We start from the raw sequence: 27,899 nt of genomic DNA on the forward strand, positions 1-27,899 counted from the left end.
TTGAGAATGTCTGTACATTTATACAATTAAAAGTATAGAAAACTGTACATTGTGAAAAGCTGCCAATACACAGTGGATTTGTGTTTCTGCAACAGCTACAAATAACATCATCATACAGTATATTGAGCATAAAACATTAATAACATCTTTACCAACAAAATCTTCTACATCACAACAGAGAAACAGCTTTAGGATTCTTTATCTTGTACATGCAGTAGATAAGTACTTTTTACATAATACAAATGTGACAAAATATATTCAAAATATTTTATATGTAAAAACATACATGCAAAACAAACCTTGTCCAACAAAATTGCCCTATATAAATGTCTGTTGCCAAAAATCGGCTACCTTTGCACACAAATGATTGTGTCTACCCTTAACAAAGCTTCTCATATTGTTTGAATCTGCAAGTAAGTTTGCAGAACACTGAAATATTGCAGCAAGAAATTACACACAGCTAAACCTGCAAACACAGATCAAGAAATACAAAAGCAGAACCTGCGACTTTCACAAAGCATAAAATGTTTGATTCCATTTTCATTTTGCTTATGTCTATCTCCCTCAAATATCCAGTAAATCGAGATACTGCATCGAGCCCTTTTTTGATAAAATGAATCCTTTAAACTTTTTGACACCACACTACTTTACAACCAGATAACGGGTGTTTTTAATTTCACACAATTTCAACACATTAGCTAGTGGAACAAAAAATACTCTGATAAAGTTAGCACTTCAGTGTTGAATGGAGTGGTACACAAATCACAGTAAATGAAGACAATACCATGTCTTTACCAGCTTTTCACTTGAGGTTTCCTGAAAAGCCTTTTGAAAAATCTTTAACCTTTCATGGACAATCATTTGCTAACTCACAGGAGAATCATGGCTAAATAAAGGCCACATAAAAATATATATTTAGCTAAATAATTCTCTGCTGTTTCCTTATCCATAACACATTAGCATTTTCATAGATCACGACCTTTCCGAGATGAATGTATCTGTCTTGACTTTGGCAGCCTAAACCTGGACCTCAACTCCAAATCCTATTTGTGTGCGTGTGTGTGTGTTTGTGTGTGTGTGCGCAGTGATAGGAACTGGTCTAGGTTTCATATTCTCTTCACAATGTTTCCTTTGGGTCTCACAGGTGTGGGTAATATACCTACAGTATAATAGCCTACTATCTTGTATATCTTGCATTGTCAATTCAAAACCCATTTTCGTGTGTACTGTCATATATAGCACAAGACATACTCTTGTACATTTCATACTTCATGGCAGTATCACTGTATACACATGTTCCAGTCATATATGTTTTCCAGTCAGGAAGAAGAGCGGTCTGTCTTCCTTGGCGTTGGCAGTCTGGAATTCGTCACTGAGTCTGAACCTCCACTCCTCCTCCAGCTCCAGCCTGCCCACCGTCTGCCTCAAGGAGCTACGATCTGCACTGATCACACACAGAGTCGCACCTACAGGGAGGCGGACAGGAGGTAGGGGGATAGAGACTTTAACTATGACATAGGAAATAAAAATGACTCCAAAATGCAATAATCGCGTTAAACACAAGATCAGGGTTCACTGTTGATATTTTGTTTCTCAAAATTAAGACAAAACATTGCATGTACTTCTCCTCATACTCCATGTCACAGAAATTATTGATCTTGATTTTTCATCTAACTATTTCTGTTTCACTCATTGCATTCATCTATAAAGTTGAGACACACTGAAAGCCTTTATTCCTGTATTGTGCCATGACGCCATTTCCTCCCTGTAGAGCAATAAAACTTTGTTTGTTGGTATTTTTTTTTCCATTACTAAAATGCAACATGTAGCACTTTTAGGCATTCAGTATGAGACCTATGATTAGCCTGCTCTGCACAGTACTGTTACATCCCCTCCTATGTGTCACCCATGTGTCATCTACAACATACATATTTTTTATTGTCTGTATTTGATCTGTCTTTGTACCTTTGAGGAAGGTGAACTTCTTCAGGAACCCAGGAGTCACAAAGGAGTCAGCGAAACAGAGGAGAAGGCCGCTGAACAGCAGCCCGGTGGTGCTGATGTTGACAGAGTGAGGTCTTGAACTCACAAAACACACCGTCACCTGCAGAGTAGAGGCAGGAGGAGTGTGACATGCTGTATACACTGTATGTTAGCATTTAAGGGTGAGAGCATCACAGTACAATGCACCTGAACATACAGCAAAAATACAGTAGTTTGCCTGCATAAGAAGCTAGATGTCAACTCAAAACAAACTGTCCTAGACGTGTATTGTGTAAGATGTGTGTATTTGTGGATGTGAGCCTACACAGATGTTTGGAGGTGAATAATCTACAAACAAAGAAGCTGTGATCCACATGTTTGTGTGTGTGTGCATGTGTGTACCTCAGGTCCCAGGTTGAGGTAACAGTCTACAGACAGTACAGGGTGTGTGTAGTTCTTGGTGCTGAGTGGAAACAGCTTCTGGCTGGTGTGTTGGAGGTACTTTTCCAGGAGAAGCTGAGCTGGCGTAGCCAAGAAAAGGTGCTTGCTGTCTGGGGCACAGATGTACTGCGAGGGCCCCACTGAGGTGGGAACATCTGTCATCTAGAGAAATTTAATGTTTTGTTTAATATTGGGGATGCACACAGTAAATCATTGGATGATACTGTCATTCACATCCATGATGAAAGATGAAATGGTAGAAAAATAAGATGCCCACTTTCTAGCCCCAGTAAAGAATGGAGAAATTTGTATTTAAATTACTTGCAATAACAATAAAGTTTTGTAAATCCCAATAAAATGTCTTTTATGTCTTTCTGCTCATTGTGATAGATATTTTGGTTAGATACATTTTCCATGTGGCTGAAAAGCATAAAAATTGTAACCCTTTTGGAAGTCTGGAGCCAGAACAAGTATTACCTCTTGTTTTACTCACACTTTCATTGGTGCCAAAATGAAATTTCTTGAACAACAATTTATTATTTGTTATAATTATCATGGATCAACCATAAGAATCATGTAAAATCTACATCTATTCTATATTATGATGTGAAATTCAGACTAGCATTTAGACTTGTGTAGCTCCTAAGGTGGTGTTATATGACGTTTAACTTTTTGAATTATAAGTAATGATAATTATGAATTCCTCAAATCTGTTTCTTTATTCTGCTCTGTAACAAGCACTGTAAGTAATATGTGGTTCTATTTTTTGTTTCTTAGGCATCTACCTTGGTCTTGATGATAAATGTTCTGTATCCTCCTATGGCGATCTGCTTCTTCATGACACTAAAGCTGTTAAACCGGCAGACGAGCAGTCCGGCACTGTGTAGCCTCAGGGTGAAGTCAACGTCATGACAGGTGAAGCGGTTCTGGTCATACTGGACGTTCTGACTTCGGTCGACATTGAGGAGAAGGAAGTCATGAAGATGACCTCTGGAGAAAGGTCCCCTTTGTTTATTACCTGGACGCAAGAAAACAAATTTCACTTTATTTCAAAATAAAATTACATGTTTTAAAGCAATTTCCTCCTAATTCATAAAGTAGCAAACTGCTGAAAATCTACATCAAAATTATTCAAAAATCTCTTAAAAGATTACACTTTCTTCTTTCATGTCATACTGTCAGCCTAAGCTTTGCAGGTAGCTCATTCCAAAGTTGAGAGATGCTAATAGAAAAAGCTCCGCTATCCCTTATCTTCAGGCTCTACATTACTGGTTATGTAAGGCTGCACACTGCTGATGGGGGCTAAAAGATCTGAGATATAGCGTGGAGCCTGAACTTGTAGAAATTGAAAAAATATCTGTACAATCTAAAACGTAAACATGGAACCGCTGAAAAGATGAAGACATAACAAGCTGTATTTATAGCTGAGGTCTAAGGCATCTACAACATCTAGAGTATGAGAACCCTTCAAAGCAACTTAATGAATATGTATTGTAACTGTTTATTATTTTGAAGTGTCCCATACAGTCAAATTCTGTTATTTTGTATGGTATTTACAGAGACTGAAATGCCTTGGAAATGGTTCTTCTTAGTTTTCCAAAGTTTTTGACATGATGATCCCTGACCTGTGAGTCCACGACTGCTCCACTTCCTGATCCCACACAGTCCGTAGTGAGCCAGGTCCGGACAGGCCTCCATGTGCTGTAAAACCTGCTTCAGTGACACAGCGTGCTCCACTGGACCACTAATAGCAGCGAAAAGCAAAGAGTAGCAATGTTAAAACCAACTCATGAAGTGACATATCACATATTCTTACTTCTGATACAAGCAACAACTATTTTGTCCCTCACTATGATTCATATACTGTACATAATTGGTCTGTATGTACTTGCGTGCGTCGAGGTCCACTGCGTTCCACATCACACATGAGTCATCAGCCAGGATGATGAAGGGCCAGACGTCACCTGCTGGGCCCCCTCCCTCCAACCGACGACTGCGTTCCAGCTCCAAGTTGTGATACGATAGCTCTTTAATCAGGAAGTGAGCAGCACCTGCAAGAGGACCAGAATCAGTTATTAAGGTGGTGGACTATGAAAAAATTTTGGATACTGCAATTTGAGTACATGTGATGCAGCAATAGTAGAAGTGTTAAAAAACCTATTCCAGCTCCGTTGAAGACTGTAGGCAGCACCAGCATGATGTGGTTGGGCCAGTACTTCTTGTAAACGGCCATTTCATACTCTTTGACCACCAGGATATGTAGATGTGAGGCTCCATCCATTGCATGGTACAGGTTAAACAGACCATGCTCATGACGGCCTGTGGTCGGGGTGAAGATTGGACTCTTGATGCAGTCTGGGCTCTGTAAAAGTGGAAAATAAATAAATTCATCTTTATAATTCATAGTATAACTGCTCAGAACATTTAAACAATTCAACACAATCTTGAAAAAGTAAAAGAAGAGTGTAAAGTAATGACCTCGCCCATTGTCAGCAGTGGCAAAACACCTCCAACTTTTAGATTACCACAGTTGAACAATAATGTAGTTTTAATTTCTCATGAATGACTAATTTCTAATAAGATCATCTTTGTCATAGGTCACAGGTTAGTTTCTAAAATGGTGCATGGGGCCCCCTGGGGGTCTACAATGATACAAGATACAGATATTTGAATGCTGGATGAATGATTATCAGATATTTTCTGGCTGTTATTTAGTGCTTCCATTAATTTCCAACAATATCCTCTCAAACAGAAACCCTCTACAAATGTATATACAACATCATATCCATTATTTAAATGAAAATAAATAAGAACCACTAGGCCACAGTAATCCATTTTCCTGTAATGACAATTTGAGGCATAGTGTAGCATGTGGCACCACCTAGTGGTTCGAGAAGAGTATTTCATTGTGGTCACGGGGTCTGAAAATCACTGCTTTAATGCAATGGTCATGTGTTGAGATAAACAGTATGTGTCTGCACCTAGGAGATATGATTACTTCTCTAAACAGGGAAAGGTAAGTGTTTAAATTGACACTGCGTTCTATATTAAAATTAGATGTGTGAATAAAACAAAGAACGTGCTTTGGTTATCTTGGATGAGAGATTTCACGACTTTGTTTTCAATGTTAAGAAGGCTCACAGGGTGACACACATCACTTTCTACTTAGTTCCATTTTTATTCTTATTCATACATCTTTTTTTTATCATTTCTGCACCTTTTATCTTTGTTGTGAGACAAACAGTAACAGGACAATTTTGGTGCACTTACAGTCAGGGCATCATGACTCTCACAAACTATGATAGCCTCACTATCTGTTGTGATGTTGGTGTAGGAAAATGTTAAATTATTTTCCTGCTGGATTATTCTTCAATCTGTACATCTGCATCAGAAAATGCCTTAAACAAGGCAATGCTAGTAGTTGAGGTTTCATTGACAAAGGACTTACCCAATCAGAAGTGAGGGGCAGCCGCATGCTCTCCAGTTGGCCTCCAGGTTGGCTGAAGCTGAAGTAGTGCTCTTTAGACTTTGGGATGATGAAGTAGAGCTGGATCTCTTCTCCAAGCAGCAGATGAGTGAATGTGAAAGCGTGCAGTGTTGACTCATACATCTAAATTGTGATTAAAGGAGACATACAGGACCGCCTGTGACTTTTATATTTCAAAAGCAGCTTGAGAGTCATTTACATATTGTGTGTTTGCGTATTGCTGACCTGGTATCTAGGATTGAAGCCCAAGTACTGGTGACACTGTTCACAGTGATGATAGGTGTTGTATGCCGCATATTTAGACAGCTTGATCCTAGATGTCCGCCTACGTAGGTACACATCTTCCTGCCGTACAGGGTTTCCTGGTGAAGACAACACAGGCAAAGACAGGTTAGGACAACAGCACAATATACAGATTACTTCAATGGAAAGGTCTGATATTTGGTTGAAATTAGTAAGAGTATAGTATCTATGATTGTGGATTGTGTTGGTATATTGGCTTGTGTGACAGTGTCTGGATTTGACTGACTGTGCCTACCATCAGCACCAGGTTTATATCCAGGACAATAGACTGCGCTGATGTCATCATATTTAGGGTCATGGATGGTATAGTCAAAGGGCATCGTCCTCATAATGTCCGGATTGGGCCAGGAGGCATTGGGTGGGTTGTACTGCACCCCCTCTGCCTGGGTACCTAAATATACAACACATGTACAAACAGATGTATTACACATGACGTCACAGCACTGTGAAGATTGAAGATTCAAATCTGGTTTGGACACAGCCTTAACGGAATACTGCATACAAACAAATTATCTTGACAGCAGAAAACATCAAAAAACAGAAAAGGGCTTTGAGAACAGTAGAATAGATTTTGAAAACCATGTCTCTACAATTTACATGGTGTACATGAGAAGCAGTGGCTACTGCTGCTATACTGACTGAAGTTTATGTCCTCTTCATCGTAGATATCCACCTCCATCAGCCTGATCAGCATCCGAGACAGAATACCCAGGAAGTGCAGGTACGCTCCTGTCTTACCCACCTGACCAAGAACATTAGAACAAAGGGAAAAGAAGGTAAATGTATAGCATCAGCAAGTCAATGAGTTTTAGTAAAAGAAAGAAGGAAAGCCAGAAAATACCTGTGGGGGTCCACTGAGGAGCAGCCTGCGAGGGTGAAAGTTGTCACTTCGTCCTTCGGTGCGATTGCTGCTGTCCATGTGGAAAGAGCGGGGGACCGTCCACTGGCGATAATACAGTGACTGTTCTGTACATGTCATCATCTTACTCAGCAAGGGCCTACGCACAAGGGACATGGTTCATGGTTATATTCATGGTTCATATTTCTCCTAATGAGACTTTTATCATCAGCTTTTTTAAGGACACACTGAGTGAAAAGTTAAATGTTCATTCTGATTTAACGATATAATGGAATGTTTTACTAAAACAGAGAGGATGAATCCCTTAGAATTAATCCACTATGTCACCTCAGACTTTCTGGTCAGAGTTTGAAGGTTATCATACTATACTTATTGAACTCTAACACCCTATTTTTATTCTGTTCTTAACATTACTAATCAATGAGCCAGTGTTATTTTTCTGCTTTTGTAAATAACAATTCCACAAGGACTTAAACAGTGAGATATACCCTAAATTAAAACAAAACGTTTATTGGACCTGTGCAACCAATTTGGATGTAAAGTTTTCAAGAATTCATCACACTGTTGAATTGCTCAGCTAAACGTACGGTAGGAAGACACCATATTTTTAAGGCATCAGTTGTGTACCTGCCCTTTATTATTACTATTAGTATTATTATTATATGATTTTTGTGAAAATGACCACAACAACCAAAAAGGCAGAGTCTAATATTTTGTTATATATATATTACTGTTCATAAAATGCAACCTTTCATTACTACTAGCCATTAAAGTTTTGTTAGCATCTTCTGGGTAGAACAGTGGCTTTTAACTTTTTAAACAGCTTTTTTATTTGTGATATGAGATATACTGGAGTGTAAAAATATGTGTTCTACCTGAAGCTGCTTGCCCATGCGACAGACATGTGTGGCAGGAATGAGGTACATCGTGGAAGCCCGCTGCTGTCACTGGCTGTGATAATGTCGTAGAGAGCACGCGGGAGGAGCACAGAAGGCGGGCGACTCACTCCCCGTGCCCAGGAGCAGCTCAGATGAGGAGAGGAGGCTCGGGGAGACAAGGAGCCAGAGGAGGTGGATTTGGAGTGTAGATGACGAGACTGGGCAGGGGGCAGTGGTTGATTTTGAGGGTGAGGTATTTGCATCTGTGAGAGGGACTGGTGTTGGGGGAGTGTTTGCGAGTGAGGTTGGGGATTTGTTTGAGACAACAGCTGATTTTGACCCTGACTTTGGGGCTGCGGCTGGGAAATTGGCTGGGCTTGGGAATAACTTTGCACTTGAGGTTGGGTTTGGTGGTGAAGTGGGGGCTGAGGATATGAAAATGACTGAGATAAAGGCTGGGGCTGCAGCTGAGTCTGGGTCTGTGAGGGAGACTGGATGGTGTCCATTGTGTTTTTCTGGACATTTGGAGAGGTGTTGCTTTGGGCAGGGAAGGGATCTAATGCTCCATTGTCTGGGCATGACTGGAGCGGCTGGCTGGATGAAAGAGGGGAGTCCCCTGGAAACAAAAGAAGGAGACAGAAATAAGAAAAAGAGTGACATTAATACGTTCACTCCTCTTTGTTTAATAAATTATCAACCAAATCAGTTGGGATTTCCCTTCAAACCGAAAGCAATTATTACTCCTTACTTTAAAACATTGACTAGTCACTGTCCATTGTTATCTCACCATTCTCCTGCCCCTCCTCCTCCTCATTGTCAGTGCTGCTGAGTTTTTCTGCATCACTCTCCAGCAGGTCACTTCCTGACCCATGGTTGTGTGGAGGTCGTGACTCTGCCCTCACCAGGTAAGCAGCTAGTCCTAGCTCTTGTTCAAGTGTGGTACGATGAAGGTAGGAGCAGCTTATCACTCGAAGGTCACAGTACTTCAGTGACCTGTGGAGAGAAATCATTCAGAGGTTAAACTTAAGATGACTTTAATTACATCTTAGGTAGCTTTTCTTGAAAGTTAAAAAAGTTTAAAAGTTGTTTTTTTTTAACAGATTTCTGATGAGGGCTCCACAATTCCTGTTTTTGCTAGAAAGTGATTCTTTTGAAAGTAATTTTTGCTCTTAGTTTGCCTACCTGGGCAATGATTCTCCCAGCGGCTCAGCTCCTGACAAGATCAGGATGCAGGGAAGGGCCTCAAGCTCCAGGTAGGTATGAGGAACCCAGTCAGCATCTTGGATTTTTAGCCATGTCTGCATGACACACACAAGCACAGAAAGCCTACATTTTATACAAAGGCTCTAAACCTAAACATGAAGGTAAAATGGAAAGGAGAGTAAATTGATTTTCAATGAGCTTATTTGTCTTTTTACTTGTGTATCTATCTATAAACAAATTTATCAAGTATTTGTTGATAAGTTTAACTACTCCCCCACCTTGATCTGATCAGTAAAGCTCTGTCCAATATTCAGAGCTTGGCTGGGATTCCCCAGTATGATTTCAAAATTCTCCTCCAGACCCAACTGCCTCCTCACTCTGGACAGCCGTCGGTGTGCCCAGGCTGCCAGAGCCAAAGAGGGGATCCGTAGCAGGACCATGTGACCGTGGTGGGCAGGGCATTGCTGGGCAGCAGTGAGCAGTGATTGCACAATCTCCAGGGTCTCCACAGAGGTGTGTTTGTGGAGATTGTGGGAGCCACTGATTCTACCAGATGCAGCCATCAGAGCTACACAGTAGTGTTGGATCAGAACTGTAGTCCGGATCACAGCACTGTGCAGCTTAGGGAACCTGGGAGAGACGGAAAGAGAGATCGTAAGGGTCTCTTGCTCCATTTTTTGTGTATACCTGCAAGTAATTTAAACTTAATTATTAAGTGTAATGTGTTTGTGTAGACTCGGTGTGTGCGTGTGTGTGTGTGTGTGTATACCTCTCTTCCAAGGCAGATACCATGCTTTCAAAAGAGGAATCATAACGCATAAGAGGCAGACTGCTTCCTGAACGGGTCGACTCTAAAAGCTCTGACACACCAAAGTACCGCGTTCTCTCATGATACAGGTCCACATCCTACACACACACAAACACACAATGTTATAGATCCACGCACATTCAAATAATTCAAGCGCCAACTCTCAGAATGTGTATCTCACACAGACTTCATTTATCTTACATTACTGAATGCAGAGGGCCAGTGGATCTCGTTGTAGGGGCTGATGCGGGTGTACTGCGTCTGCAGAGCGAAGGGGAAGGATGTGACGTGGAGAATCAGGATGTTGGGAGCATCTCTGACCTGTCTGGAGTTTAACAGCTGGTCCACCAGACCCAAACCACTGTCTGAGCTACTGTAGGATGCACTGAGTGACAGAAAGAAACACAGACAGGCAGATTGCTTTATAATGCTGTTGTATCAGGTTGTTGTACTGATGAAAATCAACAATAAAAAGTCAAAACATTAGTTATTCTGCATCACTTCTACTCTGTTTCTCTTTTTCCCTCTCAAACACACACCTGCTAATGTCCCAGTGAGCATGGTCATGGACCAGGATGTAAAGAGTGTAGGAGTTGCTGTGTGCTTCCTGAATGAGGCTGTCAATTCGCGCCTGAGCGCTCTGATCCATCTTGACCACATAACGCACAGCGTCCCGCTGAAACACACACTCCTGGTCTAAACCCCCAAGCTCCTGAAGGACACCTGAAATACACAGACAAAGAGAGAGAGGGTGGCACAGATCAACATCCAAACAAATCATGTTTACGGGCAAACACACATTCAGAATCTACTGCTTTTATGATTTTTTTCTTGTCTTTCAAAAAGAGAGACAGTAGGAATTCAGAAAAAAGGCTGCTGGCAAAAAAGAGTCATGTAACTAACCAGAGCTCCAGAGGTGGAGAACGGTCTGTTGAAATGTGACCTCAGAGGGCGGGACCAGGATGAGGAAGCTGACCCTGTCAAAGGAACCAAGATCCAGGTTCTGTGTGCTGGAGTCTGCTATGGCACAAACATGGGACAGCAGCTTTCGGGCTACTGCCAGCTGGATTGGCCGAACCTCACGCCACTCAACAGAGTATTCTACACACACACAGACACAAATATACATCAGTGGATTCAATTTAAGAAATGAATGAACATTATTGTCTGATCTCAGCTGTGCACATTTGCTGACAAAAGAAGGAGCAATCACGTAGGCAGGAAATACATGCAGATGTAATCTAAGGCTGGATTTACATGTTTACAATAAGAGGAAATGAACATATATAATAATTTTCCTCAGGAAGAGTCACAGCTGTAAGAGCATATAAACACAGTACAGATCAAATCAAATTGGTGGTTTGAAAACTGAAAATTTGAAACCCTAGAACATATTAGGTTGAAATATGTAGCTCAAACGTATAAAAAGTATGGATTATAGCTGTACTGGATGATACCTAAAATAACATAGGAATAACACCAAAATGACAATGACAGAGGTAATGTGAGCAACTCTGTTGCTTGAGGATACAGAGAATCTGTGACATCTACCAGGAGAAAGCAACTGAAATTAGTTTGATATTAATCTTGTCCAGACAGTTAATATTCAAGGTGTATTTTCACACTGTTGTGAGCCACATAAATACATTCTATACACTGCAAACACTTCAACCTGTGTGAGTCTGTGTCTCACCTGAACAGGAGTCTTTTGGACTTGGTGCTTCTTTAGCACTGGGTGAGTCTTTTGAACACTGTGTGTGTGAATCCTTTGGACTGTGTGTGTCTTTGGGACTGTGTGTGTTTTTGAGACTCCTCTCTTCAGCTGATTCTTGACTGCTGGATAAAGGAGATGGCTCGTTGCTGTCAAGGGTGGCACTATCCAGGAGGGAATCCATATCCCCATCTGAGAAACAGGAGGTCACACATCATGTTGAAGTATACCATCAAACAGACATTAATATGCCTGTACTGCACACATAAATATGTACGTACAGATCCACACAATTTCAGACCCACAAATCAAAAGGCAGACAGTCAGACACACCTTGTCCGAGGGAATTGCAGTAATGGATGAGCTCCTGGGCAACACCAGTGGAGAGCTGGTGGTTGATTTCTCTCAGACCCTCACTGGAAGAGTACATACTCTCTGCCAAGGCACGACACTGGTGTTTACCTGCAGCACACATACACACAAATACACTGAATTAAAATATGCTTTATCGTTTTAGCTAAATTCTGAACATCTTTAATTACACTACCACATTAAAACTATGAAAACACAGCCCCCACCTGTGACTACCACACAGGACTGTGTTTCCTGTCCTGGTGCAGTTACAATGACAACTACGTAGTTGGTGTTTTCAAGCCGTCCTTCCATTAATCTGCTGAATGTTTGGTGAAGGCCTTGAGCCAAAGATGTGACCTGCTCCCCTAAAACCACCACACCCTCTGCACAGGACGATGCAGCCAGCTGGGCAAGCCAAGGGAGCTGGCTGGGGGTCAGGGGTTGCTGGCTCTGGGGAGGTAAGGAGAGATGCTGGGGCAGCCCAGGCAGGGTGGAGGGCGTCTGGAGACCGGGACAAAGAGGATAGGCAATTTGTTAATTGTTGTTAATCTGTCTTGTCATCAGTATTTGTCCCTGTAATATGTTGCATGAAGAGGACAGATATGACTGTGTACACATGAATGGATCTTTGTGCTATTAAGCTTGGTGTGAAGGGAGACAAATGCTTTTTGTGGTTATTTTTTGATTTTTGGACTCACCTCTATGCCGTAGTGCCTCCCTTGGGAGGCTGGAGTTTGAGGCTGTTGGTACTGTCTGATCTCACTGAGATGAGACTCCCTCCATGACCTCATGAATATCTGCTCCAAGTCCTCAATCAGGGGCACTTGGTCAGGGCCTATAAATGTAGGTGAGAAAGAAAGAAAACAGAGGTGTGGTGAAAAAGAGTTAATATTTATTCATTCAAAACACTTAACAGTAGTTTTATGGAAAATGTTTTTAACATGAGGACTAAAAAAGCTAGAGTTAGCATATTTGAATTTTTCACACCACATATACTGGCAGGTCAATAAGTGATAATGAGTGATAATGGTCAAATATGAAGCCACAGTCCTGACAAAATGATAAGTTTAGATCAAAAACATCCCATTTATCCAGTAAGTAGCTCATTCACAGATTAATTAATGGCTAGCCTGTCTGCCTCCTAGTGGCTATTATAAGGTACAGCAAGGATCAGGACTTAACCCTTGCAGTCCTACTGAACTGTGTATAATTACAGCCTGATACTTAACCAAGGTTTTAAACTGACCAAGCTGAACAAGGTAGTAGACAGTGAGTAGAATCTGCATCTCAGTCGACAGTGGCTGAATGGGTGATGGTCCGTAGTGCTGGTAGACTCTGGGGAGTGTCTGGGAGCTCAGGTAACAACTCTGGAGCAGAGAACTGACGAGCACTTCACTGACATTGCCAGTCAGCTGAGGAAGAGGGCCATGACCTGTGTCAGTGAGAGGCAGCAAGATAAAGAAGATGAACACATAGAGATGGTTGACAATAACTTGGGATCGGCTGTAGCTCAGGCGGTAGATTTGGCTATTAACCATAAGGTTGTTCATTGAGCCGATCCCAACCTGATGTCAAAGCGTCCTTGAGCAAGACACTGAACCTTCAGTAACTCAATGTATTTGTATGTAGGTAAGAAAATGAAATGTAGGAAAAGCATGAGTGGGTGGCAGATGGTTGGATGGAAAAATGGTAAGACTTTATAAAATTAGTAAAATGTAGTAAAAGATGATTACATTGGAAAGACAGTGCGATCAGGCTGTGGTGTAAATAAAAAATTAACAAAAACACAATGCAGACATCTTTGTCTGAGTCATTAAGGCTGTCAATTGCTGTCTTTATGATAGGAAAAGGGTGAATATATTTAATCATGAGCTATGTTAGATTTCACAAGTGTATTGTGTTTGTTTCAGCAGAGTCTTGCTGCAAATGAACCCAAATAGAAACCAACTGTTGTGCAGGATCAGGTGGTGGGAAAATGCAGTGCTATCTATTCCCAAGGGAGAGAGGGATAAAAGAAGGGATAGGAAAATGTGATGGGAGGCACAAAAGCTGCCAGAAAGGAGGAAAAGACAGGAAAAGACAAGATTGGTGAAGTGAAGGGCAAATAAGTGATGAATAAGAATTGACAACAGAGAGAGAAGAAAAGGATGAAAGTGCATACGCTAAATACAAGAAGTGGTTGAGGGTATAGAAGATGGAGAGGGAAAGGTGGATGAGTTGACAGTTTATACAAAGAGGTGAAAAGGTTGTAGGGGAGGGGATGAGGGGAGGGTAGAGAGGCTGAGAAACAGCCTCAGGAGTTGGCTGACCTCTAACCTGTGAGGAGAGCCGAGCTAAAATGACCATCTGTTGGAAAGTTACTGAAAATCTCCCCTGTTCACCTGTCCAATCCTGACAGCGGGGTAGAAAATGATTGCCATAACCAGCTAGTCAGTAATAACCACCACTGATTAGTCAGCTCCCTCACAGGTGTAGTCTACAACTGCATGTGCTGTAGGGTGGTGGTGCAGTCATTGTGTGTGTCTGTGCATTGTAGCATCATATATCATTAATAAAATTGGTTGTCTGACCTTTGAAGATGACAGGTTGCAGTCCGCAGGTGTGTAACAGCTGATCGGGCACTGTTACAGACAGCCCTGGAGGAGAAAGTGGGGTTAAGGACCCCTGTGAGGAACTCAGTGGGACTGCAGTCTCTGGATGGGTGAGAAAGCACAAATATATATTTATATATTTAAATTTACACATACACACATGCAAACATATCAAGCAGCACATAACTCTTATTGCCACATCAGCATTACCCACACTGGTAACATTTTCTTTTAAATCCCCCTATATAGCATTTATAAGCAGTATTAAGAGTTAATAACTGGTTTATAACATATTGTAATGTTGTTGTTAGTATATGTAAGTGTTTGATGTATTTGTTAACAATTACAATGTTTGTATACTGCTTATAAATGCGTTGTGTGTTATCAATAAATTAAAATACACGTCTCATATGTTTCTCCCTTTATCATTTCTGTCCCATTTTTACCTGATCTGGCTCCATTAGTGGCAGCAGAGGACACAGATAATGTAGATAAGGCTGATGAAGATGGTAGTGTTTTCACGGTGCTCTCTGGCTGACTGTTGGCAGAGGACTCTGGTGACCAGCCCTTGTGCCTCTTTTTGGGGGGTCCAGCATTTGTATGAGGCCCTGGAGCATAGAAAACAAGATCACATTGTTTATTTACTTAAAATTTTGTCACTTATACTATTAATGTTCACAATGTGGAGAAATTAGATAATTTTCCATTTTGTACATTATAAGCATTTTTTTTTTAAGTTTGTTGTATTCTTCTTTTTTCCCAGTTAAGGGATCTTATTGCTGCTCCTGCTTTAATATTTGTAATTGCAATTTCATTTGTTGAGTTGATGTTTCCAGTTTGCTTTAGGAACAGTTTTATGGCTTAAAGAAGAGTCATTTTTTTAATTCCAGCAACCCACAAATCAGCAGAACATAGACTACATACTGTTTTAGGATCAACCTCTGTTGATACAGTAATGAGAAACAGTTGTATTGTAGTCATACATTAACCCTGTCTCTTCCTCTTCCTCTCAACTGTCTGTTGAAATGCAGTAATGAGGACTGGAGACACATAAAAGGTCCACTAGTTAAAAGAGCCATGAAAAAAAACAACATCGACAGGAAGGAAGCTTTTCATTCAGCGGGAAAGCAGGAAAAAAGATGAGGGAGAATTTTACAACCCTGGTTTATAGAGGTGACAGACTGAGAGAGTGGGAGGGAGAAAGACAGACAGAAGAGAAAAAGGGAGGGAGAAGTTTAGTGCCCCAAGTGTTGGCAAATGAAAGAAGGGGAAACAAAGGACTACCCCCAACACACAATGCAGCTGGCTGGCTCCTGTATGGCAAGGGTGTTATAACACACACACACAAAAACTGTTTGGGCTGCTGCTGGTAGGACCTCTCCCTTTCAGAGGTGTGAAGAAACCCAGGGGAGGGGCTTAATGACTACAGACACAAAATGACCACGTTTACATGCACACAAGAAGCCAGATAATAAAGCGAAATCAGGTTAAAGCAGAAATGTAATAACTTACATGCACTTAGTTGGTGATTTCTTTCTTCCAACCATATTTTTGTACTGGTATATTTCATGACTGTTATAAGTTAATATTGGGGAAACTGTTTTGTGGTATTTAAAACTGTCTCATTCCCAATATTTCATGGTTTATAAAACTGCGCTTATCTCCTTGTGTGTAAGAACTGAAAATGAAAAATGTATGACAGCGCTGTCTTGAGAAGGCGGAACAAAATGCATATTTAATATCTCTCCCTAACGGGGATAACCGTGTATGTGATTTAACCTTCCTGTTAATGTGACTGCATTCATTTCAGACTAAAGCCATGCAGGTGGTGTAACAGGAATGTCACTAGGCCCAAGCTTGTCATATTGCCAGCGTAATTTGTATGGGAAACATAGGATCCATTTCAAAACATTCAATATGTTAAATTGTAAGGACATTCGTGGAGTGAAGTGCATGTGCATTTATTTACATGATACTTCAGCAATCAAGTTGCTCCAAAATGCCTGGAATAATCTGACTGCAGATGCATGTTAATGCAGTGAAAGATTCCTCCTCTCATCCTCTGCAGGCATGTGGAAGTGCAATAGATATTGCATCTGTTGGGTTCAAAGGTTGTTTTTTTTTTTTTTTTTTAGGCGTCGTGTTGTAAGATGTTGAAAGACAGATGAAGGCTGGCAAAACAGTTTTTATTTTACTTTTCAAATATTTAACCTGAAACCCCACAGAAGCATAAAATTGGAGATTCTTAATATTCTGTGTGGATAACTCAAGTCTGATAAATATTTTATATTAAGTTTTTTTAAAAAAGTTCAGTAAACTCACACTTTAATAAAAAGATCTTTTTCTTTTATAAGGGTGTAAAAAATAATGCAAGTGCATTACAACTATAACACATGTACATTCACTCTAATGATGAGCTAACACCTTAATAAGGTTTTCTCACTCGCATTTTGTTTCCTGGAATTAAGCATAACTTCAATGCCACAACTAAAAAATCTTCAGTCTTTCAGGTTACCCACACATCCTTCCGAACATAAAGCGGTTTATACAGCCGAAGTCACCAGAGTGCACATACAGTACCTGTAGTTGAGGGTCTCCCAGGCCCTGATTGATTTAAAGGCGGCTGGGCGATGGAGGAAACAGCATGGTTGCCATTTGTCAGTGAGTGGGGGACATCAGCGATTTGCGGCAGACCAATTGGGTCTACATGTGATGCTGCTGCATACAGAGATAGACAAAAATGAATGAATAATGTTACTTATTGTAACTTTTTGTGATATATTGTGACAAAAGTGTGTGTGGTGTGTGTTACCTGTGTAGCTTCCAGGTGTGTGTGATGGGTGAGTCAATGCCAGGTTTGGTGGCTGTTCATCTGATGTCACATGGCCTTCTGAGGGGTTGGACCCTATCTGTCTCATTCTGCCATCTGAAACACACGCAGAGACGCACTAAGCAATTCAATATCCAGAGAGACAGAAACCTGTCTTTGCAGTAGCTAGGTTATTTTATAAATGTATTCATTTGTTTGTGTGTGTGTGTGTGTGTGTGTGTGTGTGTGTGTGTGTGTGTGCACAGATACAGAGGCTGTTTCAAGCAAAAAGACCTTTTTAGCAAAATTATGCAATTAACTCAGTGGAGCTGCTTCTTGAAACAGGCTTCAGGGCTGTTAATACTACTACACAGCTCTTGAGTTGTATAAATACTAACTTGCAGCAGACGAGGAGAAACAGTGCCTGCCTGGAAAGGAGGGAATTTAAATTACACTGCATCTAATACAACACTAAATAGATGGACACTTTCTCTGTTCAGCCCTCTAATACCCTTCTCAGACAAAAATAAGGGCCCAAAAAAAAAAAATTCTGCTTTCTGTTTGTGGGAATGAGTCAAGGCAGGTTATCCAATCTGCACAACATTACCTAAACTGTGTTTGCTTGGCTTGGGTATTGAAGGGTGAACACACATTTCTATAACTATTACTAACCTTATGGTAGTACATGCCTTGTACACACAGAGTTAGCACAGTGTAAGCCATTGTTGCATGGCAACATACTTTTTTGCCAGGAAGAAATTGCTTAATTTGTGAGCATACTGTGTATTTCAGACTTCTCAATAGCAAAACTTTAGCACGCTTGGAAAAAGAGGGTCTAAAGAGATGTCCTATCAGATAGTATTCTTTACATTTAATACAACCAAGCTCTGACCTCTTACACAATAAACACTGAGACTTGACCCTTACCCTCCCAAACAACAGGAGTAAAAAATTAAGAAGCAGAAACATTAAGAGGATACAATATCTACAAGGTTAGTATCCTTTCAAAGAGGCCTTTTCACCAGGTGGTGTCCTTTGACATCAGTATGATTTGACTGGTTACCTGCAGGCTGTAGCCTCTGTGTACACTCACTAGTCTCACCTTTGACCTGTCCTCAAGGCTTTACCACCTGTCCATCTAACAAACTCGTTACAAACCCTGTTAAACCTGTTACATTTTTAGATATAAAGGCCTTAATCCTAAAGCACGGACCACATTTGTGAATTCTTCTCAACCTAACCTTTTTGTTCATGTTTCGCTGTTGTACTTTGATTATACAGTAATGAACACATCTGCATTAATTTCTCAGAAACAATAATGTTTTATCTTTGTTATTATTTACTTACTAGCTATAATGCCACAAAAAGTATGATCAACACCTGATTCTTCCCACCATCTCTCAGCAACAAGAGCATACTGTACATGTACAGTATGACGGCCTTGTAGTTAAATAACTCCTCCAAATTTTCCATTTGCAATATCTAATTTGAGTGAAGTGTAGTGTCCAAGAGTGATAACATACTCATCAGATCTATATGGGTTACCTCTATTAAGTCAACTACCAACAAGCTGCTGCAAAATGTCATTTTCTCTTGTCCACAAAAACCAGTAAAGACAATTTCAACACACTAGGCCTTATTTTATATTTCATGAACGTTACTCATGACACTCCACTCCACTGCTAAGCTGTCAGTTCATCAAGGTGGGGACAGTGCTGCTTTTTAAGCGCATTAGATGAGACAATGTGACGAGCTATGATTGTAAAAAAAATCTGTAATACACCCAGTTATATATATGATAATGGATTTTCCTAATTCCACCCTGTCTCCATATGTATCCCAGATACATGGTGCATCTCCAGCCACAAAATATAAAAAGGCACACTCAATTTTCTGTTTCTGTTAATATAGGCTCACCACAGTTTTATTCAAGTAAAAATCCAAAACAAAATCAGTGTTTGAGCCACATCTAGAATCAAAAAATCACTTCAGTTGCTAAGTACAACATATGTATCCATCTCTGCCGCTCTTACCATGTCCCCTCCAGCAGATGGGAGCTCCTTTGACCAGCACGCCCTGGTTGTTTCGGTACAGATGGTATTTTAAGTGCTTCTGTTTCTTGGGCTGGGTGCTGAGCTTCAGGTTAATGTGGTTTGAGAACTCTGTAAAATAGCGGAACCCTTTCTCTCCACAGCCCATACAGTTCCCTGAGAAGCCTGGAGGGAGCAGACATACAAAAAAAAATGAATCATCAGAATTAAACATGATTTATGTAAACCTACAGTAACTGGGAAATGAAACAAGGCTGTTTTTTCAGTCCTGAGAGCTGACATTTTATAGAGCTTTTTACTTTTCAGCAAACAGCAATAATATTTTTCTGTGTAAGTCTCCTGCCTCACCCAGCAGAGCGTTGCGACCCCGTTCATCCGGCAGGAAGCGGCGGTCCACAGCGCACACCAGCAGGGTGTCAGAGAGGGAGGGGGACTTCACCCCGACCAACATGAACCCAGGGGGAACATCCAGGGAATCTGATGCCAGCGACGACAGACGCAGGTCTCTGCCTGCCTGACAGAAGCCTGTGGGGAGAAAAAGACAGGGATAAAAAAGTTATTTTCCCAAAATGATCTGGTAGTAATGTCCTATATGGTGCTTTTCTTTGACTTTTATAGTAGATCTTAGTTAACCATAAAGAAGAAGAGCAATAATATATACAAAGAGCTGACCTGCATACTTTTCTGCTGCTTGTTCACCCTTTGTTGTCATTAAGATTTCTTGTACAGGTGAATTCAGTTTTATGTTCCCAACTACACCCTCCCCTTAAAGCGCCTGGCACTGCCTTATGGCTGCTTCTAAAGAAGAAATCTTTATATTTTTCACACTTCTCCGGTCCGGCAGTATGCAAAACCAACCGCAGTTCTCTGTCATTTGGATGATGCACATGCATAAAGGGGGTGAATACTGATTACATGCATAATGTGCCATTTATCACTGGGAAACTGCACTTCCAGGTTAGCATGTATGCTTGAAAACATGCATCCCTTGGTACCAATTATGACTGAAATGAGGTGTAAAATCTCAGCAAATCTGGCCCTGTACATATGTGTACAAACCGTCTGTGGTACAGCATCCCTCAGGTGGGGTTTTCATCTGATAGGGTATTGGAGGGCTGTTAGACTCTGAACCGTCTTCATCATCCTCATCATCATTCTCTGTTCGGCCTGTTGGGGACATATCCACAAAAATATTGTATGGAAAAAATTGTAAAAAAAAAAAAAAAAACATGGATGGAAAGCAATCTGAGAAACAGAGTTCAGGATTCCAATTGGAGATACAGTATTTTCAGGAAAATAAGTAACCCTTTTGCTGCAACCATTATCTATGGTGCTTCTATGCAACCCACCATCGTGTGGCAATGACTGCTCGCTCTCCAGATATAGCTGAGAGAAAACAGGCCGCGGCACTATGGTGTTGGACCTCAGTGATGCCTCGATGGAGTTATGAAGGACCTCCTCAAAGCGTGTTGTCCGCAGCTGGCCTGCATAGGAGTTCCCCATTGCTGTTCTGAAAAACACAGTAACTTTGTGTTGGATACTCAACAAATATTTGTTTAAGTGACAGCAATTTGTTCTTCTTTGAATTGACTATATACCAAATACCCACTGTGTTTTTAGTGTCCAGTTTAGCTTTTACTGCACTCAAAGTCAGATTTACCAGTCTTTCCATTTTACAACATTTAGTTTTATTGATCTATTATTAAGTGTTATTTTAGTTTTGAAGCGACAAGAAAAACTGAATCTATCCCAGCAATATCTGACCAATAATTTAATACGAAGCAAAGAGGGTAATGAAACAGTAAAACAAACAGACCATGTATTTAATGAAAAACACTCTGCTGTTTATACTTGTTAAAGCCCTCTGAAAATGAAAATAAATGTACTGGTTCATATTGTTGGGCCAAACACACACACATACAGGCACATGGACACATGCACTCTCATGCACAGATGAACAGTAAAATCCAGAGACACACTTATCCTCTACTCACACTGAAAAACACACACACAGGCACACACACATAAACAGTGGTTACTATTGGGTGGCATTTGTCCAGACAGCATGCCATAAAATCAGCTGCACTGACAGTGTCAGGGCACCCTGACCTAGACTCTACTCCCTCTGTTTTTCTACTTTCTCTCTCACTTTCTCTCTATCCGGTTCGCTCTAGTTTCTCATCTGCTCTTGAACAGAGGAGGAAGTCTCCTCGAAACCAACTCTGTGAGAGCACCTTTTCAAACCTGGACTGAATACTGTTTTTGTAGCTGTTAAACTTAACTTATTACCAGCAATGCAAATGCACTGATTTATTTTAAACTGTTAACTGAAGGGCATAAAAAGTGTGTCTAAGTTGATGTTATTGTTTAATATCTTGTTATAAGTCAGTGTTTTAAATTAAATGTAAAGATCCCCTCCCTAGAACAATGTGTCTCTGATATGGTTTTTTCCACAAAAAAGTACAATTGCCAATTTAAAATCCTTCATTTTAGAGTGGTAATTATCCCTCATTAAAAAATCCAGAATCTATGAATATACAAATATATTTCTTTTCAGAAGTTTAACTGCTGGACACAAGATGTCTCCTACTTCACTGTAAAGTCCATTCTAAGTGTATGTGCACTGGAGGCTTCAAGTTTCCACATCACACTTGTATAAGTTGAATACTGGACTGCATTTTCTTATTCTTATCTACTTCTTATTGTTTGTACATGATTTTTTTTCTTGTGCAAGATACAATGTTATTACTGAATATGTAATAAACACTGAAATGACTAAGGGATATAGGCATTAGAGGATTTCTGTTAGACCCAAAAATGTTTTGTACAACAAACAAACTGGGTTAGTGAGGAGGGAAATAAGAAGGTTGGACTGTAAGCACAACTTAATCCCCATTCTCTAAACCTTTGACTGCCCATATGCTGGCTAAGACACACACACACACACAAGAAGCTACACATGACTGACTGACAAACCTGGTAGCATGACACTCATTGACCAGTCAGCAACCTGCAGGTCAGCTAAATGAAAAGACTGGCCTGTCAGATTACAGTCTTAAAGCTGTTTGTGTCATGAGGAGACATGTTAGAAGGACTACAGCTTCCCATCAGAGTGAGGATTGTCTGTTTAAAAACAATGAATCCCGCAACCAACAACGTTTCAGGCTAAATCAAAGACAATATTACTCAAAGAACAATTTGTCTTTTTAAATCAAAAACAAAGATATCTGTCTCCACTGTGATGTATCATATCATTGCATCTCTTGTCAGAAACATTTGCCACTTAATTTAAAAGTTAAATGAAAACTTTGAGGCCAATAAAATATGAAGCTAAAGTCTGCTTTTTCAACAACATAAAATAATCTTCTTTTTAGGCCTTCTACATGGCTCCACATTTGTTTAACTTGTGCTGTATCTAGATGATGTTCCACATGTAGCGGTGAGTATAAATGCAGTATGTACAGTAGGTAGGTCTAGGTTGAAGCTGGAGATAGGTAAAGTTTATCTGACAAACATATAATACAACATTAAAACTAATGCTCTTAATGAAAGACAAATCACGTGACATGTTGAACACACACAAATACAAAGACTCCCTCACTCTTTCTCTCTCTCTCACACACACACACACACACACACACACACACACACACACACACACACACACACACACACACACACACCTTACGGGCCACCTTCTGCTTCCACACTTTCATATGTAAAAAAAACAATGCAGTCTTTTAATGCCTTACACCACTTTGTAGAGAGACAGAGGGGTGGAAGACAAAAAGCCCTGTCATAACACAGCCAGCACTAAGAGGAAGTAATCACACCTTGTACCAAAGAGAAGACCGAGCTTTACAACCAGAAAAAAGAGGAGATAGGGAGGGAAAAAGGGAGGGAGAAGATTAAAGCAGGGAGACGTATTCAACCTTTTATTGAATCCTGACCAAAATCCTAAACATTCGACCAATTGTGAATCAAACAAGTATGTTTTTACTGCATGATAACAAGATGAAGGCATCAAATTTGAAATATTAAACTTCTTGAACTCTTTTGAGCTCTCTGTCACAGTCTTGTAGCTACTTGGTAGATAAAAAGTTTTTGTGCTAAATGTCATTTGGTTCCAAATCATGTACCATCAAACACTATGTGTGTGAGTATTGATACAGGATACAGAAGATGCATAGAAAATGCATTCATTGTGTGTACTATACTGGTTACCACTGTGCTTTAAGGGCAGTAACAAAACACACAAAAGCATCTTAGTGCTGTGATTTGTATTGTTCAGTCAAAATGTCTATCTCCATCTTTACTCTCTAGCTGTACGTGTGTAATCTGAATTTATTATTTAAGGAATATCTACCACTAGAATGGCATGCATCCCTAACAAAACCCAAGAGATTTGTAGCACATAAAAAAAGGACATGCACTGTAGCAGAGAGGACAGAAAGAAGCAGAAAAACTTTTAAGGAAGCTTTGTTGATCTTTTCTCCTCCCATCCCCCCCCTCTCCCCCCTCCTCTCTCCCTGACATGGAAGTGGGAGATCCTTTCATCCCCCCCCGTCCTCTTCTTCTTCTCTTTCTGTCTCTTTCACCCTGGGGAGAGAGACACTATTGTGGTGTTTTATGACCCCTTGGACCCCCTTCCCACCACCACACTCAAAAACACACAACCTCACACACACAAACCTGCATTTAGGATCCCTTTATACTCTGAGCCCTGTACGATCCATAGACTATACTACTACGTCATAGTTTTTCTAGTAAGCATTATAACACTTTTTTAACATGTTTTTTTATTACTTATTAAATGTACTTCAATTGGTGTATTTACCCTAAAAAACAAACCAAGATAGACATCCATGATTATTAATGGGAATCAGTGAATTATGAATATGTGCCAGCGTCTTCTGGAATGCTACAAAAACTTTTTAAGCCAATTTATAAAAAAGAAAGTTCTGGTTACTGCCCATATACAACATATAACAGGCTGATACATGATGTCCTTGCTAATATATGCAAACCCACATATACACTCTCTGCTTTAAGGGCATGGATGTATTAGTTTGAGGGATGTCTCATGACCGCAAGGTCAAAGGTGAGTCCAGATAACAATGTTTAAGCAAGACTTTGATGTGGCCTATACTTCTAATACACACGCACACAAACATACATGGGTGCACACACACACACACACATACACACCCCCACACACGCTCTCCCATGGGCTCGAGCTCAGTGGACACAAAGGGCTTGTCTTGGGGGGTGAAAGGTCATCCTGGGAGAGGTCAGATAAGAACCCCAGGCTCTTTCTCTGTTAGCCAGGCCCACATACCAGCCGTACACACACAAACACATGCAGCATCCCAGCTATTCTTTCTCTCTTTTCAGACTGACAAGCAGGGGTGCAGTCTCCAACCTCCACCCTTGCACGTCGAAAAGCAGATCATATTAGACACTCACACACAAAAGCAGACACGCACAGTTAAGTGAATGTGTGAATACAAATGTGTGTACAAACAGAAGCTATTTTGGAGTGGTTATGTGTATGGTTTGTGTGTGTGTGTGTGTGTGTGTAAGAGAGAGAGAGAGAGATAAGGCCTGAGGAATGTCGAATGTCGAGCAGTGTCATCTGGTCAGTATAGCACCTCTTTCAGCCCTGAATAGTAGAATTAAAAGAGAAAAACTTCCAGCTTTGCAGATGCTCTGTGAGCACTGACCCACAGCCAAACACATATGCAAAGGGAGTTGTACACACATACACACACACACACAGGACCCTCAGATCACTCATCACTGACCTGTGTGACCCACAGCAAATGCTCTCATTCACAGTTTGCTCAACAGACACTGGATCGATGGCCAGCCTGCCAACTGGCCAACTGCTCAGTCAAGCCCTCAGTGAGACATTCAACTATACATCTTCACACTCATCCTCACACATTTAACTGGCTACTTACTCAAAATAACAGAATTTCCTGCAAACACCATACATCTCCAAATAAATTACAATGATTTTTCATTTCATACCTGCCTGAAATTACCATCTTTACATTATTACATTGTTCACTATTATACTGTATAACATGGAAACCATCTCAGCTGTGAGCTGCAGCAGGACAGCACACACAAACTATTGATATATACTGTAGATATACTGACTCTCTGCTGCAAGACACTGACACTATGTGTCTACATATAGCATATTATCTGTTAACGGTAGTGCAGTGAAACAGCTGCAAGAAGCCACAAAGCTTCAACTCCTTGAATATTGTATGTCTGCTCAGCCTGTTGCTTTGTTATGCTCCATGTCCTTGAGCTGTTTTCTTTTTTGCTCTCTCTATCTTGCATAACTCCTGGGAACTTGTGTTGTCTACAGACATGCAAATCAGGCTGAAGCTGTAGCTTAGCATGGTTTTAAACATTTTAGCTGCTTTAGGTACTACACACATTCAAAGACCCCTTTCATCATGAGTTACAACAAGTGATGTTTATGTGATTAATGATATAGCAGCAGCAGAAGTCAACGCATGGATACAACTGTATGAATATACTGTACACACAAATAAACAAACTGCACTGTCTTTCCCTCTGTGTGTTTTTTCCAGTTTTCAATACAAAACACTCATTCGTTTCATAGCCATCAACACTAGATCCAATATAATATGTTCGTGAAGCAATACTAAATGGCCTGTTAGAGAAATATAGACTACCAATACATTTATCCTATCATAACAAATCCAGTATACCAAATTATTGTACCAAACTCAAAAGTGTTTTTGTTAGACGGACGTATGAATGCATCATTGAGCAATCATCGGTTGTGTCTTATCCTGTGGTGACAAGTTATTCCTAACTAACTGCAAAAGTTTACAAAAATCATAGTGTGTAAAACAAACTCAAAGAATTGTATAACTCTGCAAAACGATTTTGGTTGCAGCCAAAACTGCATGATTTCAATAGCCTACATGTTTGGAGTCCATTAAACTAACTTGTGAGCTGCATCTGGTAAATGAGTTCAGGCCTTGTGTAAAATATATATATTACAAGTAACCAGACCAGGACGAATTATCTTTTGTTACTGGACAAGTCACAAATCGGTGTTGCCTTGATTACAACATACATGATTACAAAAGTGTACGTTAGTTTTCAGACTATATGAAGAAAAAGAAAAAAAGAGAGACGTTGTGTGGATAACGTAGAAGAGGTTTACAGAAAATAAACATGAACAAACAAAGTGTGAAGATTCAATACATATGCCCAGGCTCCAGCCAAATTTCAAAGCTACAGTTGAGCAGTTTAAAAGCCTTCTGAAGGATTGTTAACAGCATCAGCAGCAACAAGGCAGACAGTGAAGGTCTGCTTTTCATTATCATGAAGCCAGGGATGTAAGTAAGGTAATGTGCTCCACCTGCAGAAAAAAATGCTGTGGAAACAAACTTTAGAAACTCAAACTAACCTCTACAATCCAGCGGGAGAAGCTCAGTAACTATTCTTCATGAAGAGGCTGCACGGTGATCCTGCGCGCTGTCACCATCTCTCCTGCGTGTGTCATCACCTCTGATCTGATCTCGTCCTCCACGAGGAGAAGAGGAGGGGAGGAGAAGAGGACCCTCCCCCAGTCCTCCACGGTAATAACGGTACAGTCCGAGCGGCGGCCGACTCCCCTTACCACTTAACCCGGTTCGTGTCCAGACGGTAACCCTAGATTTGACCCATTCATACAAAACTCTCGCGAGATTTGTAATGAAGTAGTAACTTTATCCCTATGCTTTATCCCCATACCACGTTTCAAGTGATCATTTCAACACAAACCATGATATGTCTCTTAATCTAACCGGACCTTAACCACAGCGTTGTCACGTCATAAAACAACGAGACAAGTATAATAGAGTTTCGCAAAGCTAGGGTTACCATCTAGAGACGACCTTTAACTCGTTACTCTTCTCCAAGGTAATGTCACATTGTAAGTAATGCCACATCTTTGTTGTATTTTAATGATGAAAATAGGCTTCAAAACAACACTTGGAACGAAGAAACCTGTAAAAAGCAGGCTACAGGACCCGCCAGGTATCATACAAAACAGAAAAATAAATAGCCAGCAAACGAAATAGTCAAATCTAGTCTTAGTTCATTCTCTCTCCCATGTCTCGAAATACATATTCTGCAATAAGCTGATTAATGGAATCAAATAGACTAAACTAAATGATGTGCTCTAAAACATGTCCTGTTCCTATGACTTGATAATTTAGTCACATAGAGCAAGCGGATATTTATTTTCCTCTATCCTTTAGCAAAGTTAAAGTTTGTCTCTTTTAATATAAAATGTATTAGACATCCATGTGTTACAAGTGAATCAGACCTGACAGGACGACAAATAAAGACCCTGGGAAACATGCAGTGCCAACCTGTGGATCA

At 40.5% G+C, this 27,899-nt stretch overlaps 1 protein-coding gene across 2 annotated transcripts; it reads right to left on the reverse strand.

The window, feature by feature from the left end:
- Positions 1–27,899, reverse strand: greb1 (growth regulating estrogen receptor binding 1). Of its 2 annotated transcripts, none has more exons than XM_042404156.1 (34): positions 26,941–27,899; positions 20,828–20,988; positions 20,538–20,645; positions 19,827–20,003; positions 19,461–19,643; positions 17,431–17,544; positions 17,199–17,333; positions 15,065–15,226; positions 14,598–14,720; positions 13,274–13,459; positions 12,726–12,862; positions 12,252–12,528; positions 12,007–12,135; positions 11,656–11,865; positions 10,866–11,063; positions 10,502–10,685; positions 10,164–10,347; positions 9,924–10,060; positions 9,433–9,784; positions 9,134–9,249; positions 8,739–8,944; positions 7,949–8,567; positions 7,056–7,212; positions 6,854–6,956; positions 6,450–6,605; positions 6,137–6,273; positions 5,873–6,034; positions 4,582–4,786; positions 4,313–4,475; positions 4,050–4,168; positions 3,210–3,442; positions 2,386–2,586; positions 1,966–2,104; positions 1–1,466 (listed from the first exon to the last, which is right to left on the reverse strand). In XM_042404156.1, the coding sequence occupies exons 2-34, from the start codon at positions 20,979–20,981 to the stop codon at positions 1,303–1,305; spliced, it is 6,030 nt and encodes a 2,009-aa protein (XP_042260090.1). In that variant the 5' UTR covers positions 20,982–20,988; positions 26,941–27,899; the 3' UTR covers positions 1–1,302. The 2 variants fall into 2 exon arrangements, with proteins under 2 accessions (XP_042260090.1, XP_042260057.1); XM_042404123.1 differs by having other exon boundaries at positions 17,199–17,336; positions 26,941–27,896.

The sequence above is a fragment of the Thunnus maccoyii genome, chromosome 1 (genome assembly GCF_910596095.1).
Source record: "Thunnus maccoyii chromosome 1, fThuMac1.1, whole genome shotgun sequence".
Lineage (NCBI taxonomy): Eukaryota > Metazoa > Chordata > Actinopteri > Scombriformes > Scombridae > Thunnus > Thunnus maccoyii.